The sequence below is a fragment of the Prionailurus viverrinus genome, chromosome A2, assembly GCF_022837055.1.
Source record: "Prionailurus viverrinus isolate Anna chromosome A2, UM_Priviv_1.0, whole genome shotgun sequence".
Classification (NCBI taxonomy): domain Eukaryota; kingdom Metazoa; phylum Chordata; class Mammalia; order Carnivora; family Felidae; genus Prionailurus; species Prionailurus viverrinus.
In genome coordinates this window covers 7166040-7185678 of record NC_062562.1, presented here as the reverse complement: position 1 = coordinate 7185678, position 19639 = coordinate 7166040, and the positions used below count along the sequence as shown (strand labels likewise).

General features: G+C 59.5%; 1 protein-coding gene across 3 annotated transcripts in view; it reads right to left on the bottom strand.

The window, feature by feature from the left end:
• Positions 1–19511, bottom strand: part of CARM1 (coactivator associated arginine methyltransferase 1) — a 39357-nt gene extending 19846 nt beyond the window's left edge. For 2 of the 3 annotated variants that reach the window (XM_047846834.1, XM_047846841.1), the window contains exon 1: positions 19271–19511. In XM_047846834.1, the coding sequence (XP_047702790.1) occupies positions 19271–19490 (220 nt within the window). In that variant the 5' untranslated portion in view covers positions 19491–19511. Of the gene's footprint in view, positions 1–19018; positions 19138–19270 lie in introns of those variants that run through there. The other variant, XM_047846850.1, reaches the window with a different exon arrangement.
• Between the last annotated feature and the right edge of the window lie 128 nt (positions 19512–19639).

The following is a 19639-nucleotide window of genomic DNA, read 5'->3' as shown; positions in this document are numbered from 1 at the left end:
CAGGCTGCCGTGATAATTTAAGTGGCGGTGACCACGGAGAGGGCTGCTGGCCGGGAGGCTGTGCTGGGTTCCCGCCGATCGAGGTCAGCAGAGCCGGGGTTTCGTCCCTGCAGTAATATGATCAGGTGGCAGAGCTGGGAACAGGCCCCCTCACTGGGCCGTCTTCTCCAGAAAAGCTTTCTCAAGGCAGAGTCTACACGCGGGAGTGTGCAGGAAAGCAAGCCGGACTCGGGAGCGTCAATCGTGCCACGAACGTGTCTGCCCTGCTCCTGGACCCGGCCTAGCGCCGAGGACTGACCTCCTACCTGCTACAGGATGTCCCGCCGAGGCTCTGGAGCCAGGGGCCGAGGGGCCAGAATACCCAGGGACAAGCACAGGGCAAGCGTGCTCAGGGTGTGCCGGAGGGAGCCCCGGGGTAGGAAGCCTGCTCCCTACCCCCATCTTGCTCCCCAGGAAGGAAGGCCCCCGTAAATCCAGGTCACAAATTCCGAGTTCCCACGGGGAGCCAGGCCCGGCGCCTGCCTTGCTGAGACTGGGATAGGGCTGGGATGTCACCGGCACCAACACTTTCCGGGTGCCACGCTCTGCATTTTACACGGACCCCTCAGGGCTATCTACCGTTCCACTCAGATGAAGAAGCAAGGCTCAGACAGGTTAAGCATCTCGCTCAAGGCCACACAGCAAGCGAGTGGCAGAGTAGACTGGCGCCAGGGTCTGGGCTCCTAACCGATGTGCCATCCCTGTGCTTCCTGGAGTAGGCACGGCCAACCTTCTGTGTGAAGGAGCAGGGAGTAAATGTTTTTGGCTTTGCAGGCCGTGTGGTCTCTGCTGCTACGACTCCTCTCTGCTGCAGACCTGGTGTGAGCGAGTGAGTGCGGCTGCGTGCCAATAAAACTTGACGACGAATCCAGCATTTGTGCCTGGGACTACGGGTCAGAGAGGCTGGGCGCCGAGCCCCCTTCCCACCCACTTCCTCATCTGCTCACCGGACATCGAGAAGTGGAGATGCCCTCCCCGTCCCAAAGGGGGTGAGAACAGAGTGAGGACATTCCCCAGGTAATGGGCACTGATGCCAGGGGAACAGAGGCACGACGGGAGCCTACAGACGGCACCTGCCCCAGGCCGGGAAAGAGACTGGGAACCAATTCTCCAGCAAGAAGAAAAAAGGCACGTGGGACGGCAGAGAGCAGAGGGGGCTGCGTGTGATACTGTGATTTACAGTAAACAGCTATCTGGCAGGGGCACCCGGGTGGCTCAGTCGGTTAAGCGTCCCACTTCAGCTCGTCATGATCTCACGGTTCATGAGTTCAAGCCCCGCGTGGGGCTCTCTGCTCTCAGCGCAGAGCCCACTTCGGTTCCTCTGTCTCCCTCCGTCTCTGCCCCTCCCCAGCTCGTGCAGGCTCTCTCTCAAAATAATCAAAAATAAACTAAAACAAAGCAAAACAAAACCAAACCAAAAACCAACTATCTGGCACAAAGCTCCTAAAACTCTGGGAATGCCCTAAGTGATGAGAACAATACAAGGCGTCTTCCATGATTTCGTTCAAAGCCCCTTTCATCCACTCGAGTTTATGTCGATGAGGTCACTTTTCAAGCCCCTAAGGATGCAGCCCTGTTGCCAGGGGGACCAACCAAGTAATTAGACAGTTGGAACTTTCAGTCTCCCTCCTAAGCCTCCAAACAGCCAATGACTTAATCAATCGTGCCTGCGTAATGAAGTCTCCATAAAAATAAAACCCACCCGAAGGACGGGCTTCGGAGAGCTTCCCGGCTGGTAAACACATGCAGGAGTCGGGAGAGGGGCGCCTGGAGACGGCATGGAAGCCCCGGCCCTTCCCCACACTGCCCTGCGCATCCCTTCCGTGGGGCTCTTCCTGGGTTGTATCCCCCACACCGGCCACCGATCCAGTGAGCGATCTGTTTTCCCCTGAGCTCTTCGAGCTGCTCTGGCAAACTAATCGAACCTGAAGAGGGGGTCGTGGGAACCTCACTCAGATCTACAGCCAGGGGGCGAGACGCACAGGTGACAACCCGGACTTGTGACTGGCAGTGGGGGCGGAGGACGACGGTCTGGTGGGACTGAGCCCCCATCCTGTGGGATGTGACAGTCTCCCCAGGCAGACAGTGTCAGAACGGAGCTGATCGTGAGCCCCACAGCTGGAGTGTGGAGGCATCCATGGCAAGTCTTCAGTATCAGGGTTAAGCGTCTTACTCTTGATTTCGGCTCAGGTCATGATCTCACAGTTTGTGAGTTTGAACCCTGCATCGGGCTCTGTGCTGACAGTGCAGCCTGCCTGAGGTCCTCGGTCTCTCCTTCTCCCCCTCTCTCTGCCCCTCACCCACACGCTCTCTCTCTCTCTCTCTCTCTCTCTCTCTCTCTCAAAATAAATAAACCTTAAAAGAAAAAAAAAAAGAAGCGTTCGGTAGCAGCACTGAGGGTAGGGCAGACACGCTTCTCCTCAGAGGATCCCGGCTGGGAGAATGAGGGGACAAAGACAGTGCAGCTGTGGCCAGGGAGGGCGCTGAGACAGACTCCAGACTGGACAGGCAGATTTGGGTCTCGAGAGGCTCAGCGGCGCAGCTGCTCCCACAGCCACGGGCAGCACCTGGAGGGACTGAGCGCTGAGCTGAGGGACAGACATAGGGCTAGAGGAGCTGTGGGCCAAGCAGGAGGTGAGGAAGGCTGGGAAGCCAGTGGCTCTCGAGACGAGGAGCCAATCGGCTGTGGTCGTTCTCCCGTTTGGGCCTCTCCATGGCTTCCCAGAGCCTTCTAGAACAAGTACAAACTCCTTACGGGGCTCTCAAGCCCCTGTCAATGTCTGTAACCTCGTCCACAACCCCAATCGAGCCATGTGGGCCTTCGCTACCCCTAGACCATGGGCCAGACTTCTCTCTGGCCTCCATGCCTCCTGAGATCCAGAACACCCTTCCCCCCCCCTCGTCCTGTGTCCCCGTCACCTCCTCCTGGCGGTCCTCCAGCAATTCTTGGACGAGCCCCCATCACATGGCAACTCCTTATTTAACGCCCCTGTGCTCCCCAACACACAGTGACGCACGGGCCCTGGGCTCTGCACGTGGCTGGCACACCCAGACCCAGGGGGCACTCAAGGGGTGCTGACTTGCAGGGTGGCCCAGAGGCATGGGGTCCAGAAGGCCAGGCTCCTTTCCTAAGGGCAGGAAGCAGATGGCGTGACAGTCCAGGTGTCCAGGCCCCGACGGCACATGTGGCCTCCGGAAGGTCACTTCCTGAGACGCCGGGCACTGGGTAACCGCCCAGTGACCTTCCTGCTCTCCTCCCCCTTCCCCCTGGAGCAAGCAGTAATGGAAGACGCAGAGGGTCACTGGGTCCTTCAGGCTGGCCAGACCTGGGTCAGAGGGACCCAGGGGAACAAGGACGAATGTCTGGAGTTACACTCCGCCCCCGTGGAAACGTCCAGCTTCACGCGAGGGGAGGGGGGCTGCCACCTGGAGAGCAGAGAGGTGCGGGACAAGGCAGGAAAGCAGCCACCCGCTCGGGGGGAAAAGGGGCCACGTTCCAAGTCCTTGCCTCTCTAGCAGGGAAACCATCATAGCCACCAAATGAGGACTAATTAAAGCTATTTATCTTGGCAGACTTGGGGCGTAGGGGGGCGGGGGGGTAGAATCGCTCGTCCAAATGTGAGGTCTTCCTCCTGCCGCCAAACAAAACACAGGCTGTACACCTTCCAGAGAAAAATATTCCACAGTCAAGGAAGGTAGGTGGGTGGGAAGGAGGGGACGGCGCGGAAAAGGCAAGGCGGTTTCCTCAGCCCACCGGGCAGCAACCCTCCGCTCGGGGCTCCCGTCCCCCCCACGGGGCCTGGTGACAGTTTACCGAGTTTCCAAGGGGGGGGGGGGGGGCGGGTGGAAGCTTCCCCCTGCTCCTGCGTGGCGTGCACCCCTGTGGCCAGGACAGGAAAACGGTCGCTCTCGGTCCCTCCAGGTGGGCAGTGGTTAAAGTGATGAGCGCCAAGGAAGACCAGGGTTCAGGGCCAAACGTGCCGTTCTCCAGCCGTGTGACCTCATCCGTCGTGTCCTCATCCATCAAAGTGATAATGACACAGCCCTCGGGATGAGAGGACATGACCCGCGTGGAAGGCCTGACAGACGGCCGCACCACCTGCCTGCACCCCCGACCTCGGGAGCCTGATCTTGGAAATGGTGATAAAAAGAAGGTAACCCACCCCCCCCCCCGCCCCATCCCCGCACACTTGCCATGAAGATCCCGTGAGAAAACGTGGACAGTAGTAAGTGTACGAAGTGCTCAGTCACCAGAGTGGCCACTTCACCCTCCATCAGATCAGTGCCAGAAAAAAATCCAACCCTGGGAAGCCTCACCCGGCCTGGCCTCCCTCTCAGCCAAGTAACCTAAGCCCTCTCCTCCAGTGTTGTCCCGGGAGACGCCCCACGCAGCTGCCCAGCCCCGGGGTGTCTGAGGACCACGAGGTCACCCTGGGTTCCTCTGGCCCAGCCCAGCCCTGGGGGGGAATCCCAGCCCTCCCCGCAGGCACCTGAGGCGGCCCTAGCCCCAATCTCTTCCCAAGACAATCTGTCAGAAACACCCCGCCAGCCCTTTGGGGAGCCTTATCCTATAATCCCACTTGCCAATGTCTGCGAAGGCAACCCCAGACCCAGGGCCGTCCACAGCAGCTGTAAAGCAAAATCCCCACTGAATGAGTGACTGAAGACGTAGCCAGTAACAGGCCACGGACGCTGGCTTGTCAGGCTGGCCGGACCACTGTCGGGGACCGAGCTGTAAAATCTATGAGCCACAGGTAGAAAATTGAGGGCGGAGGGAGGGAGGGAGCAAGAGTGCTGTCTGCCGGGGGCTTTTCTGGAAAGAAACACTGATAACGTGACCTCAGTGGCCGCCTCTGGAAGGGAGGCACCGGCACCCCCTCTCCTGGACAGTGGGCTCCAGGGAGACGCTTGGGCACGCGTGCCTGTATGTGCCTGAAAATGCACGTGGGAAGGTCACACCGGAAGATGACGGGTGATGTGGGGGACAGGCCAGGACCAGGCAGGAAGAAGACAAGGCCTTTCCACATCTCATCCTCCTGCACGGTTTGAATTTCTACCCTGTACACAAAAGATAACCAGACAAAAGGCGATCGGGACAGCAGGGGAGGCCTGGCGGCCACTCAAATCATCCGGGTCCTCCCCAGAGGGAACCGGCATCACAGCGACGCCCCTCAGCCTGCTGGAGGGGGAGGGTGGTGGGAACGGGGCCTGTGACCGAAGGGTCCTTCTAAGGTAGGAATGGAGGCATCGGCCCCCCGAGGGACTCTGCCGGAGCAGGCCCTCGCTCACACCCCAGTTAGGGAGGCAGGAGGGGCAGTGGCCCTGCAGACTCGGGGTTTAAGCCAGGGGCTGCCCGGCCTGCATTCCAGCAGCTGCCGGCGGGGGAAGCCCTTCTCCCGGCACCAGGAAGGCCGCGAGGTGAAGTACCTTTCCCAGAACCGCGGCGCACATCACACCTGCCATCTCTGGCGCCTGGAGCCTCACACCCCCCAGCCCTAAGCCTCCGCTTTCGTGTCTAGGAAGCTAAATCGCTGCAGGGCTCAGGACTGTCATAAGGACTACCGCCCCCTTTGTGTCCAGCCCAAGACCCATGTGTACACAGGGTCACTGGCGCGAAACACCCACCGTGGCCGCCGTGTCCCCAAGGCATTCTGGCTGGAGGCAAAGAGCGGAGAGGAGTCCCGGAGAGAATTCTGGCCTTCTGGCCACCGGACCAGCTCGACTGGGTGCTCCTGGGGGACACAGGAGCAGCCATCTGGCCGAGGCGGAGAGAGTGACGAGGGGCACATGGTGCTGGGAACTGTCTTCGCTTCAGGCCGCACAAGCTCCAGGGGGGGTCCTTGGGCTGCTCACAGGGACCCTTCTACGGGAGCACCGGATGGGTGGGGCACCCCTCCCTCCAGGTTACGTCCCCGGGAGGAGCCGAAACCGGGGAGCTACTAACGGGGGACGGTTTATTTCTTGAGGCAGCTTTACTGCATCATCCTTCGTTCCGCTGACAACATTCACAGTAACTCAACAGCACGCCGCCTCTGTGGGCAAGAAAAGGCTCACACTGGTGGCAGGTTGGCGATTTACGGGGCAGCTTGAAGAATCCAAAAGGTGAGTCTACTTCAGGAGGGGCCCTGAGGAGGAAACTTCCGGAACCACCCAGCAACAGGGTGACGGGACGCTGGGGAGGAGCATGGGGAGGGCTGAGAATGGAAGAGACTCCTGGTCTGAGAGGCAACCATGGGTGGGGGGGAGGGCAGGGACTCCCCCCGGGTTTCCTGTTGCCCCACGGGGAAGCCAGGCCCCCTCGGGCCACAAGCCTCCCTGCAGCCGCTGGGTCTGAACCAGGAGCACCGGAGCGCCGCTCTGCACCCCGGGGAAGCACCCAGCCGTCCCCCCACAGCCCTGCACTAGTGACAGCCAAACCTCCCGGATCAGCCAGTGACAGCTCCGTGCGGGCCGAGGGGACAAGGGGACTCCTCTCAGAGGGTCTGCCCGTGGCTGGGTCCTCCAGGCCCTACAGGACTGGTCTAGGGGAGCCTGAAGAGGAGTCTAATTGTGGGGTGTACAGAAGGGCAACCCCAAGAAAAGAAGGAGCAGACAAAGAAAGGGCGGCGCTTTTCTGAGAAAAGTGCTAGGGGCACCAGTCAGCAGGGCTATTACATGCAAATGTCTCCCTCAGCCACCGACTGGCTGGCCGGCTGGCTGGCTGGCGACGGGCGGGAGCATCAGCACTTGTCTCCCCCAGCCATGCTAATCAGCTGCGCAGCCCGGGGCTTTGTGAGCTACAAAAGGGACAGCAGATGTGCGCCAGGGTTCCCCGGCCCCTAAAAGCACAGGGGCTTAGCGGGTAATTGGGAGGTGGGGGCTCAAAGCATCCGAGCCCACAGCCCTCTGCTCCACACCCTGGGCCACTGGCCTCCTCCTCCTGGCCCTTCTCCGGCCCTGACTCCGAAGCGGTGACCTACCCGGTACTGGGCAAGCAAGCGCCTAACGCCTTCGGGTGCCCCGGTTACTGCTCCCAACCACCTTCCTTTCAAGAGAGGAAACCGAGGCACATGTTCGGGGAGGCTTGGCCTGGGGACTCAGCATCTTGTGAAAGAGCCAACCCCCACCCCAGCATCCACGGGCAAGGACGTGGACTCTGGGCCCTGGCAGAACTGGGCCTGTCTAGCTGACGACAGGTGCCACCCCCCGCCGAGCCTCCACTATGGGGAGGCGATGGAGCTTGTCCCCCAGGGCTGTGAGGGTCGCTACGGGGCTCCACCACCCACGAGAGCAGCAGCTGGGCGGGCAGTGCTCTCTGGGGACCGAGGTGGGCAGCGGAGGCCCTTACACAGGGGACACATAGGGAGGCCTGGAAAGTAGGGCTGGAACAAGGTGCGTCAAGGGGCAGCAGGAGGACCCCGGGCTGTGCGGGAGCCCGACCCCTAAGTGGTGAGTGCATCGCACACTGTGGCCCCGGCACAGGAAGCGGAGCCAGTCACAGCTGAGGAATGCGAATATGGTTTCTGGGGGTTCTGCCCTGGGGCCAGCTGAGGGGCCTCAACCAGCAGACTGGGGTGGCTCCAGAAAGGCCAAACAGGAAGAGGCAGGAGGACGGGGCAGGGGCAACCTCAGTAGAAAATGACAGAGGAAACTGCAGCCCAGGGGCTGAATAACTTGGGGTCCATCTCAGGCCCAGCTTGGAAGGGAAGCCTGACCACTGGCCCAGAGGTGAAGCAGGGCTCGCCACTGCTTGGAGGGTGTCCGCCAGGCCCCCGGGACTCAGGGAACCCCTCTGGCCCACTGCCAGGCGCACAGAGTACAGGATGAGAATCTGGAGGACCCTGCATGCCCCCCCTTGCCCTCAGGCTGCCTCACCAGATGTGACTCCAGATGTGCACAGGCGAAGGGGGACAGAGGCTGCCTCACCCCATAACGGACTCAGCAATGACGCGGGCTCCAGAAGAGCCCTCCGGGGCCACTTCTCTGACACAGGACAAGGACAAAGGGGCAGAGGGGCACCTCCTCCACACGGCGTTAAATCTCCTTCACGGACTTGTCACCAGCGCCTGAAAGGTGACACGGCTAAGTGGAGGCGCCAGAGCCAAACGTGGGTTGGTGTCCCGGCCGCTACCTGCCATCGAATGCCTCAGTTTCCTCGTTTATAAACCAGAGGAAGGGGCTGTGGCTTCTGTGGCTCCCTGCAGAGCATGCGTGGCTCGGGGAGCAGAGCATGGGCTGGTTTCACCCCTACTCACGCCTCCACCCAGCACCCTTGTGCCAAGTGGCCACAGCGGCCGGCCGGCCCTTCGGGGCTGTTCTGATGGTTGGGACAATCAATGAACGTAAAGTGCCTGGCTCGGTGCCCACCTGGCACATGTTCGTGCTGGCGCTCAGCAGACAAGATAAGCAGCGCATGGGGGCAGAGGAGGTAGGGGGAGACAGAGCCAGGCATCCTGTCCATGTCTGCCCCCTGGGGGGCCCAGCTAACACTGGGGATTCCAACCTCTGGTCACACAGACGGCTCAGGGCAGAGCCGGGCTCCAGGCTCCGTGGAGAGGCCTCCAGGGCACATGGCACAGGTCTGGAAACCAGCTGGCCGCTGCCTTCCCCTCAGGCTCAAGGGAAAATGTGGCCAATTTTCTGGAATGTCCCTCTTGGGTCTATAAGAGACCCTCCCCCGCTCAGTGTGTCTTTGATTACTTACTCACGTGCCCCCTGGAGGGGATCACGAGAGCACCCCTTTCTCATCAGAGCACCCATCTGCCCAGGCCCCCTCCGCTGTCCTCGCCTGGAACCTCACCCCTGCCCGTGTGGTCAGGCAGGTTTCCACCCCTGAAACCATTCCGCTCCGACATGTATAACATACCCAGCGAACATGAACCCCAGCCACACGAACACAATTAGCGGGGAGGCAAATCCGCCAACAATCTTAAAGAAAAACAGCCCAGACCCGTTCTTGCCAAAGCTGCGGGTGATGAATCGCTTGAAAGACACAAAAAGAGGGAATAAAAGGGGGTTCCCTCTCTCGGTGCAAGGAGTGGGGGTGGGGAGGAGGCAGAGCCCCCTCCCCCAAACCAGCCTGGACTTGTTTCCAAGAATGCCCCGCCTGACGGAACAAAAAGCACCCAGAGGCTGGGGGACAAGTTCTAGGTCTGGCTTTGGGTGGCAGTTTCCTGGGTGGACACAACTGTCAAATGCACCGGACAGGACTGAAAGCCCGGGCATCTGGGGGTGTTGACTGAACAACAATTAAAATAAATAAGTCATCTAAAGAAAAACACGAGGGCACAGTCTCCCCATCCAACCCCTGCAGGCCTGGGGGAAGCCTGGTCTCAATTTCCTTCATAGAACTGGTTTTCGGGAAACAAAGGGAGTGGGGGCAGGGAAAGTCGGGAACTCCAGATTCTTCAACCAAAAGTCAGAGCTGTGTACTCTGTACAAGCGCGGGGACAGGTGGCGTGGTTTCTCCGGGCGAGTGTGGCGGGTGCCAACGGCCCCACCCAGCACCCTGCCTGCGACCCTGAGTCCCGAATCCTCCGGAGCTAGTCCCCGAAGGGAGAAAGCGGGAGGGTGAACGCACCGAGGGGCAGGGGCTCCCTCCTGAGTCATGAGGCACCGGGAGGGGCCGGGCAGGATCTCAAGGCCGCCGAGTGCCCCTCCCAGCCCCACCTGTCTCAGGGCTTTATGATCGCGAGCACCTGGCTGCCCACACCTGGGGTACATCATCCCTTCCCGACAACACAGCAGGTTTAGACCAATGACCTATAACCCTGTGTGTTATTCACCTGCCAGGTGCGCTGGGCTGACACCAACCCTCTCACTGCCCTGCATCTTCCAGGAGGAGATGGAAGCGAAACAGAGATCACCTGGGACAGAGTCACAAGGTCAAATCAAGGTAAGGCTACACAGCCTATGCTAATCATGGCCTCCAGCAACTTCCGACCCAGAGAGGGCTGCCTCGTCTGGGAGGGAGGTGGGAGAACGTGCATTCCAACCAGGGAATGCAGAGTCAGGGACCCAGGAGAGCAGCAGGGCTGGCCCAGAGATGCCGCAGACCCCACCCCAGCAGAGTCACTGCCCCCCGCCCCCAGGAGTTCCTCCTCGCCACCGCCACCCTGTCAGACCAGGGGCCTCCTGCCCCCACGCTTAGCTCCTCGGCTGCCACTCTCTTCAGGCGACTCCTGGGCCACGTCTCCCGCAGCTGGGAGACGGGGTTTTGCTACTTTCGGCTCCCCGAGACTGGGAGTACGCCAGGGTGGGGATCATGTCTGGCTTGAGCAGGGCCGTGCCTACTGTCCGGGCACAGACGGCCACCTCCACTAGGCCACCTGCCACCAGCTACACCCTTCAGTGAAGCCTCCCCACCGACAAGGAAGCTGAGATTCAGGCGACTGAGTCATCCGCCAGGCATCACCCTGCTAGGAAAGGGCAGGGGACAGACCGGGCTTGAGCCCAGACACAACCACAGGTGTCACCTCCCTCCCCCAACACTCTTGGCATAAACGCCACAGATCCCCCTTGTGAGGCCTCCCCTCCCCCCTGCACATCCCACTCCAGCCACACTGGGGGCTGGCTGCCCTTGGCCATACCAGGCCCACAGCTCACTCAACTCCCGCCTGCCGGGCAGCAGACATGATTGTAAACACTTGTATTAGCTCCCAGTTCCCAACAACCCTCCGAGGTAGGTGCCATCAGGATCCCCATTTTCCAGGCGAGGAAACAGAGGCACAGAGAGGTCATGCCCGCCGAGGCGGGCAGCCAGGACTAGGTCCCACCATGCCCTCCTTCCGTCTCACCTGTTCTTGTCCCAGGAGCTCTAGCGTCCCGAGCAGGAGCCGGGCTGGGCCCTGATGACCCCGCCTCCCCCCTCCCCCTCCCCAGCATTTTGAGACCTCTGCTCTGTTCACTTCCTTCGGCAGGACCCTGACCACTAAGCACGACAGGTCTAGGCAACGGCTGGCTCAGAGCCTGTCACACAACCCCCCGGTCGGCAAATGTGGGACTGCGTGCTTATCTTGGGCGTCACTGTATCCCCAGCTCCTAAAACAGTAACTGGCACAGAGCAGACGCTCAGAAAAGTTTTGCTAGCTGTTTAAAGGTAGACAGACAAAAGGTAACCACCGCAATAAAAAGACACCAAGTCCCCCGCAGTACGTTTGTGGTTGGAGGATGGAAAGTCAGGTCTCTCCATCTTCAAAGAACTGTTGGTAGGCCCGGAGGGCCTGGGTGAGGTCAGCCCTCCCACCCTCCCCTCTCCTGGAGACTCCACCATCCAGCCCCCACCACCTGCCATCTGGCTGGGTCCCCTCCCCCAGCTTCAAGGGGGCTGCCCCTCCTGACCAGAAATCCAGTGACTCCGACAGACATCGCTGACCTCTTATTCCTGCCGGATGAGAGCAGGGCGCCTGCCTCTCTCCCACTGGCCACCCCCATTCCTCAGAAGCCAGAGACATCCATTCACTCCCCAATCTGCCGCTGTCCTCCGGCGATGGTCAGCCTTTCCTGTGTCACAGATCCCTCGCAGGGGGCATCGAAAGCGGGGAGCCTTTCCCCAGAAAGACACACAGAAAACCAACGGCAATGCCACGGCCACAGTTTACTGGGTACACACACAACAAGGAACTTTACATGCGTTCCCTCAAGAGACATGCCGCTGTCACCCTTTTTCCTTTTTCTCAAGGAGGCTCATTCAAGGTCACAGCTAGTGACTCTTGTCCCTCTACCCTTATGCAAAACCGCATACAATTTCAGGACATCATAGGACCCCCGAGGGCCATCGAGGACTCCAGATGAAAAGACCCCTCTCGGAGCCACCTGAGGAAGCCCCTCCCAGCCTCCACTCTCCACCGGGAGCAGCAAGTCTGTCCCAGGTCTGAAACCTCCATTCCTCCTCCTCTGGGGTGGGTGTATCTTTCCCCATTTGTCCTGGCAAATTCACCACCTCCCCAGTTGGGGAGCAGATCCCCAAACACAGAGCGAGCTCCCCAGGAAAGGAACACAGCACATGCCACGAAGGTCCCCAAGCCTCTCCCACTCTGCTAAATCCGACCCGGTCCGAGGCTTGGCACCTCAGATGACCCGTGAGTTCTCGCCATGCTCCCGTCCAAAGGTCCCGCACGCCCACCTTGGCCAGGCCCCCGCGGGCGGCCTCGGCGGTCGCTTGCCAGGTGCCACTCACGGCGCGGGCCATTCTGCACCTGGGACCTCCGATCGTGACGGGCCCCAACCACCCCGAAAGGCATGAAAAGTCAGAGTAAATCGGATGAGCAGATTAGAAAAGGCCCACGTGGCAACTCAGGTGGGATTCTGCCAACGTGAAGGGTTCGGGCCAGGGTGGTTTTGCTGTCAACGGAGCGGCAAGCTGGCTTTCGGAACTCCTGGGTTTCCAAACTGCCAATGCAGCGCTTTGGGCCTGCACGGGTGCGGGTAGAGAAGGCGAAGGGGGGCAGCAAGGGGGGTGGGATCTAGGACCTGAGGCCAGATCAGCTTAGGACCGGAGGTAACAGCCCCACCTCCGTGGGGCTCAAACTCAGGTGCCCAGAGGGAGAGGCCAGGAGCCGAAAGAGGGTGCCGGCTGAGGGGAAGGGACGTCTTCCCACACCCAATGGCAACCCGGGTTCAGAGAAATGCCTATTTTAAGACACGACCCGCTGCAAGTGGCAGGACCACGAAGCTTCTGTGCCGGGGCGGTGACGAGCCAGGAGCAGACTTCTGGCAAGTTCCAGAGGGGGCATTGCTACCCAGCTCGGCCTCGGGGCTTGTAAGCCCAGGGCTGCCAGCCCTTCTAGGTTTTCAGAAGTAAAAAGTCAGACTGTGATGCACAATCGCACAATTAATGCGATACCCAGAGTCTACTTTTATTTTAACCACGTGGTGAAGCAAACCTGAGGGCAGGTCGGTCACAACGCCCTGGCGACGGGTCATGGCCTTTGCCCTGGGCAGAGTTCACCTTTTGTTCCAGAACACAACTTCTGGACCTCTGACACACTCCTGGGGCAGGTTAAGGTGAAACTATTCGGTTACATTCCTGTTGCATTCTCTAGTCTGGAAGCTTCCACGGGCCCCTCACTCCCTGCTCCCATCTACACTGTAACCCGCTGCTTCAGAAATAACATCTTATCGTGTGGGCCTGTGTGGAAAATGGGCGGCTCCTGATCACAGGAAAAGGTCCTGTCGTTTGTAAGACGTGACTTGGGCCTGACCTCACCTTGTTACCCTCCCTTTAGCTCCTGCAGAGACCCCTCTGCCCCACACCAGGCTGCTGCCCCCACCCCCCACCTTGAGGACTCCACAAGCCAGGAATATCCTTCCCAACATTGGCTACGTCCACATCCTACCTACTGTGGCCAAGGTGACTGCCTGACCGTCTCCCAGTCTCTGTTCTGTCCTTCCTTTCTTCTCCAGAAAGAGACACCCTGAAATTCGCTGAGCTGATGGCTCAAAGACTACATTTCCCAGCCTCCCTTGCAGCTAGTGGTGCCTCTGCAACTGCCTTCCAGCCAACAATGAAAACAGAAGCGTCACAGCCAGCTTGTGGAAACTGTCCTTAACGGACACCTGGCCCACCTTTGTCCCTTCCTTTATCCCGCTGTCTGGAAACCGGGGTAGCAGCTGGACTCCAGCTGCCATGTTGATCCACGACGGCAGGACCTCACCCCAGGGATGGTGGAGGGGGGGTCAGCTGGAAGGGCCTGGGTCCAAGGCCTTCCTGAAGCAAAGCCTCCACGCCAGCCCTGGCCGCCCACCCTCCAGACTTTAGGGTGAAGCACAATAAGTAAAATGCCACGTTGTTTGAGCCGCTGCCACCCTGGATCTCTGTTATGCCTGAACACATCTGAATCCTGACCCCCTTTTCTCACTGAACCACTCTGCCGGAAAACAGCAGGTGCAACAGAGGTGAATTTGGAAGCCAGCTCTCCTGCCCTCCAGCCATGTCACCTCTCACCTCTGTTTTTCCACCAATAAGATGGGAACGGTGTCCCTGACCTCCCAGGACTATTCTAAGTGGTAACACACGGCCAGGGCCACACCTGTCAGGTTACCTGGCCCACACGGTCCAGAAAATGTCCTCTATCCGGCCTGAGCAATCAGGATACTTCACGGTCACAATAAACAGACGCACACAAAGAAAGGCTTTTTGGTTTCTCTTAAAAGCTGTGGCAGATCTGGCAGCCCTGGCTGGGGCCGAGTTCCCCCAGCACCCCCTCCCCCCTCCCACTCCCTTCACTTATCCCCGGGGTCCACAGGCTTCCAAATAAGTATTTTAGTTTTTGCAAGACACACGAGCATCAGTTAAATATTCTTACTTCAGCTGTTGGGTTTTTCTAATTAAACTTTCAAAGATGTACAAGGCTCCCTTTAGCTGTTTGAAAAAAGGCGACAGGCCCTATCTGGCTCACAGACCCTAATGCGTATTATTATCCTTTCCCCAGTTGCTCTCAAGGTCAAACATTTTATGCAGAGCCTGGTACACAGTAAATGCTCAATAAAAATGACACCGGCCAGCAGCAACTTATGGGCACCACCGCAATGTGAATGCCCTTCCGGTGTTACTAACCTTCTGGGTTGTCGCCCCAGCTTGGCTTTGAATGCCCTAAAGCCTGGGCGCGTGACAAACTCTTCTGTACCCTCTGCCCCTCCCCCAGCCGCCAGGGGGCTCCCAGAACCGTGACCGGAGGAAATCAGAAGAGCTCCTGATTCTGCGGCAGCTGGCCGTTCTTCACCTTGCTTCTACAAAGGGTTTTTCTCTGGGGTTTCCGCACCCTGGCGTGCCCCCCCCCCCCAAACTGAAGTTTAGCCCCTGTCAGACCCAGGGGGCGGGGAGAGTCCACAGAACCGGGCAAAGTGACTCGCGCTGACCAAGAAAGAAAAGTGACACAGTCATCTCCAGAAAGGACACCGTGGGCCCGAGGAACCGAGAATCTGTTCCGCTCCCCACCTTGGCTGCCCCACCACGGGCTTCCCGAGAGGCTGCCTCCTTTCAAAGGGAGGGCTCCCTGCGTCCAAGAACTCCAGAGGCCGTGCCAAAGCTTCCTCAAGGCCCGGGAAGTCTGCACCTCTGCCCAGGGAAGACGGCCTGGTTTTGGTAGCTGCCATTTGGTAGCCAATGCCATGGATACGGGCCAGGGTGACTTCGGATGGCAAGAAGCGGTGGGAGGGTGGTCGTTCACGGCAGGGCGACTGGGGCAGGGCCTTCTGCGGCTGCCATCTTTCTCCCCGGGGAGGGCGCAGACGTCAAGGGACAGGGCTGTGTGTCCGCTACCCACACCCATCTCCCAGCCCCACTGCCTGGGGCAGAAGTCGCGGCCCAAGGGTCCCTCCCCCACCTGCTGGCGGTGCGAGACAGCCGGACAGCCCTGCAGCGTAAGGGGCTCCCTCCTAGAAAACCCAGATCTTCATGCCTCCGTGCCGGTAACAACACCATCAACAATATCTACAGAAATATTGGGGCACCTGGGTGGCTCTGTTGGTTAAGCGTTTGACTTCAGCCCAGGTCGTGATCTCACGGTTCGTGAGTTCGAGCCCCACAATGGGCTCTGTGCCAACAGCTTGGAGCTTGGAGCCTGCTTCAGATTCTGTGTCTCCCTCTCTCTCTCTGCCCCTCCCCTGCCTGTGTGCTCGTGCTCGCTCGCTCTCTCTCAAAAATAAACGTTAAAAAACTTTAAAATAACATCTACTGAAACATTTAGTTCCACATCCCCATGGCCCACTTCACCCCCATTTCCAGGCCCCAAGTGGTATTATTCCCATTGCAGGAGAGGAAACTGAGGCTGTGTCCAGGTAAGTGCTGCTAGAGGTGAGGCAACAAGCTCAGAGGAGGTGAAATGGCTTAAGGCCGCACAGCTGCTGACCCACACGAGTGAGACTCCACGTTCAGAACCCCCGCCAGCACCCAAGCACACCTCTGGCTCGCCTCCCACGGGACACACGGGGAGATTCGGGTCTTGGCCGACCTCCCTGTCTGTACCCACACACAGATTTGAATCCCGGAGCGGGGACGGCTGGGGGGGGGGGGGTGGGAGTCTGGAATCACACACAGCTGGCAGGACCCTGCCTCATGAAGGACAGGTGAGCAGAACAGGGCTCCGGATACCTTCTCAACTGGCCAAAGCAATCAGGTCCCAGAAGGGCCCAGATTGGAAAACGCTGAGGCCAGGAAAGCAAGTTCAACCCAAGAAAAGGCCTAAAGGTCCTAGTGGGCCCCAGGTCCCCGGAGCCGCCACATCCCCGCGCATGCAGCGGCTGGACCATCTCTGACTTTCTCCAGGACTCTGGCGGCTGGGCTCCACCCGGCAGGCCGGGCCGGCTCTCAGATCCAGAGGCGGAGCGCAGCCCCCACACCTCAGCCTGGTACTCTGCACCCGGCCGGCACACTCCAGGGCAATCCCTCCCCGTGGACGTGGACCCCGCTCTCCACGCCTGCTCGGGAACCAGTGCTGCCTCACCCAGAGCAGTAACCCAGCCAACTCTGAGGTCATCGCTGGCCCCAGCCTGTGATGGGAGCAGGTGCTACCACCACAGAAGTGCTAGTTTACGGAGCAAACACACTATGTGCCACAAAGGCCCGCCACTGCCCCCATCCTACCGATAAGGAAACCGAGGCACAGAGACTCACCCACACCGGCAGGGCACCAATCTAGTCCTCGTAGTAGACCCTAAAATAATATGTCCAAGCCCTAACTCCCTGACCTGAGAATGTGGCGTATCTGGGAGAAAGGGTCTTTGCAGATGTAATTAAAGTAAAATCATTCTGGGTATAGGGTGAGCCTTAAATCCAATGACAGGTGTCCTTATAGGAAAAGACGCAGAGACACAGGGGTGAGGCCATGTGAAGACAGACGCAGAGCCTGGAGTTCTATTGACACAAGCCAAGCAAGGCCTGGCCCCAGAGGAAGCTGTTAGGGGTAAGAAGAAATCCTCCTCCAGGGCCTCTGGCCGTGAACTGTACAAGAACACGTTCCTTTTGTTTTAAGCCACCAAGTTGGTCACGGCAGGGGCACCGGGGTGGCTCAGTTAGTTAAGCGTCTGACTTCGGCTCGGGTCATGATTCGAGGTTCGTGGGCTAGAGCCCTGCATCGGGCTCCACGCTGACTCTGCTTGGGATTCTCTCTGTCCCTCCCCCACTTATGCATGTGCTCTCTCTCTCAAAATAAATAAATAAACTTAGGGGAAAAAAAGAAAGTTGGTCATGGCAGCCCTGAGGAATTAACACGACCCGGTTCGGCTGACTCCAGAATCCATGTTCTCAGCCCCACATCAATGTGACTTAAACATAATGAGGAAAAAGTTCTCTCAGACCCCGCGAGACTGGATCGTCCCCGACTGAGGATCTCAATCTGAGAAACGTGGACTTTCTCCTCTTTACAATGCTTCCGTTAGGAATTACCCCTAAAAGAGGATGTTATCTTTACAACTAGTAACAACGTCAAGATCACCCACACAACAAAAACATAAAATGTAAAAACCCTGCTGGAGGAAGGTGCTGAGCTTAGGAGACACCACGTGTGGAGTATACGAGGACCCTCTGTAGTATGTTCCCAATAATTCTATAAATCAAAAGCTGTTCAAAAATGAAAAGACATTATTTACAAAAGAAAAACCCAACTTGCCTGGAACTGCTTGAAGAGTAGCCTTAGGATCCTAGTTTGAGAAATGCTGCTCATCTTTATTCTTTTTTTTTTCCCATTTGTTAAAAAATGTTTTATTTATTTTTGGGAGAGGGGGACAAGGCGCATGAGAGGAGGAGGGGCAGAGAGAGGGGGAGACAGAGGATGCGAAGCAGGCTCCCGGCCAATAGCAGCGAGCCCTGTGCGGGGCTCGAACCCACGAACCGTGAGATCATGACCTGAGCTGAAGTCAGACGCTTAACCGACGGAGCCACCCAGGTACCTCTGCTCATCTTTATTCTTTATTAATACCCGCCAAATGAACGATCATGCTCATGATCTGGGGGATCCTGCTGAGTTTAAGGTGGAGAGCATAAGCACCTGTCCTGAGCTCTGATGCCCACCGGGGATACCTTTCTCCCCTCTCCTCTCAGCTGGTCCCAGAAAACCCAGCTCTGCCCCAGCAAAAAGAGGTGTGACACTTGGGAGGTAGGCATAAGTTTGGGTTTTCCGGGCAGAGGTGCAGGAAGAACCCTGTGTGAACCACCTGCTCTATGCGCTTTCCTCTGGAGGATCACCCCCTTCCCAAAGTGGCAAAAAATTCACACAGGCCAAAAGCCAGGAGAGGCCTCCTAAGTGGCTCCCCGAGCATCAGCACGAGAAAACCTGAGACAAAGCTGAATGAAACAGAATAGCAAAATGTGAACAAGCAATCAGGAATCAAAGAGAACAGATAAAAAAGAGTAACAGAAAGAAAAAGGATGAACCACAAAGACTCAGGGGCCTTGGCAAACACATTTGTGATTTTTTTTTTCCACTGAAATGTCAGTTTTTGAAACTAGCTTCTGAAAATGTTACCAGCTTCTCACATCCCCAAAAAGAAAGACCCGAGGACCGCGACGAGGGAGGAGGCTGTGTTACCTCTTACTTCGGAGCCGGACATCAAGAAGGGGCCCTACCCTTCCACGTTTCCACCAAGAGCACATCCAGCGGCTCGCACCACCCCGGCATGGGCCCTCTCCCCAGGTCTAGAAGTTTCCCACACGGGGGTCCAGAACGCCAAAAGGCTCCCGATGGGTGGAACCGGGTCCTCCAGGCCGCCCCAGGCCGGGCACCGCTTTCCAACTGTCCTTAGCAGTCCAGGGAGTCCCGAGAGATGGCCAAAGGCTGCCCACACCCCTCCCTCCTTCCCCTAGGGCGGCCACACCCGCCCCCGGGGACTCCCACCTCTCCCACACCCCAGGCCCCCTTTCCTCCCACCCAGCCCCCACACCCCCAGCATGCTACGAATTCACCTTCCCCGCTCGGCCCCCCCGCTTCCTGCGCACCCCCTCCCAATCTCAGGGCCCTCACTCCCCCATTTCCCGCTTCCCACCGTACTCCGGGCACCTCACCTCTGGCCACCACGCACGCCCTCTTTTCTCTCTGCCCCTTGACATCGTTCCTCCTCTCGCCTGACTCGGGGGCCCCCACTCCCATCTCCCTCGGCCCGGCGCCACGGACCTCACACCAGGCCCCCACGGTTCAGGGCTCCTCACCCCCGGGGCCCCGGGCCCCTCGCCGCGTCCCTCCCGCCCCGGTCCCCCGCCCGGCCGGCCTCGTGGGCAGCCCCGGCGCGCGGCCCAGCCCCGGGGCCCCGCACTCACGGCTGTAGAGGGCGATGCCCGCCGCGTCCGGGCCGGCGCGCACCTCGAGGCGCAGCGCCTGCTGCTCCGCGTGCCGCTGGATCTCGCCGTTCGCGTCGCCGATGGTGAGGAGGCGGGCGCCGGGGAACACGGACACGGCCGCGCAGGGCCCCGCGCCGCTGGGGACCGCCGTCCCCGCGCCGCCCGCGCCCGGCCCCGCCGCCGCCGCCGCCGCTGCCATCTTAGATCCGGCTCCAGGCCCCGCCGCCGCCGCCGCCGCCGCCGCCGCCGCGCCCGGGCCCAGGCCGCCGCCGCCGCCGCCGCCGCCGCCGCCGCCGCCGCCGCCGCCGCGCAGGCCGAGGCCGAGGCCGAGCCGGGCAGCGCCGCCTG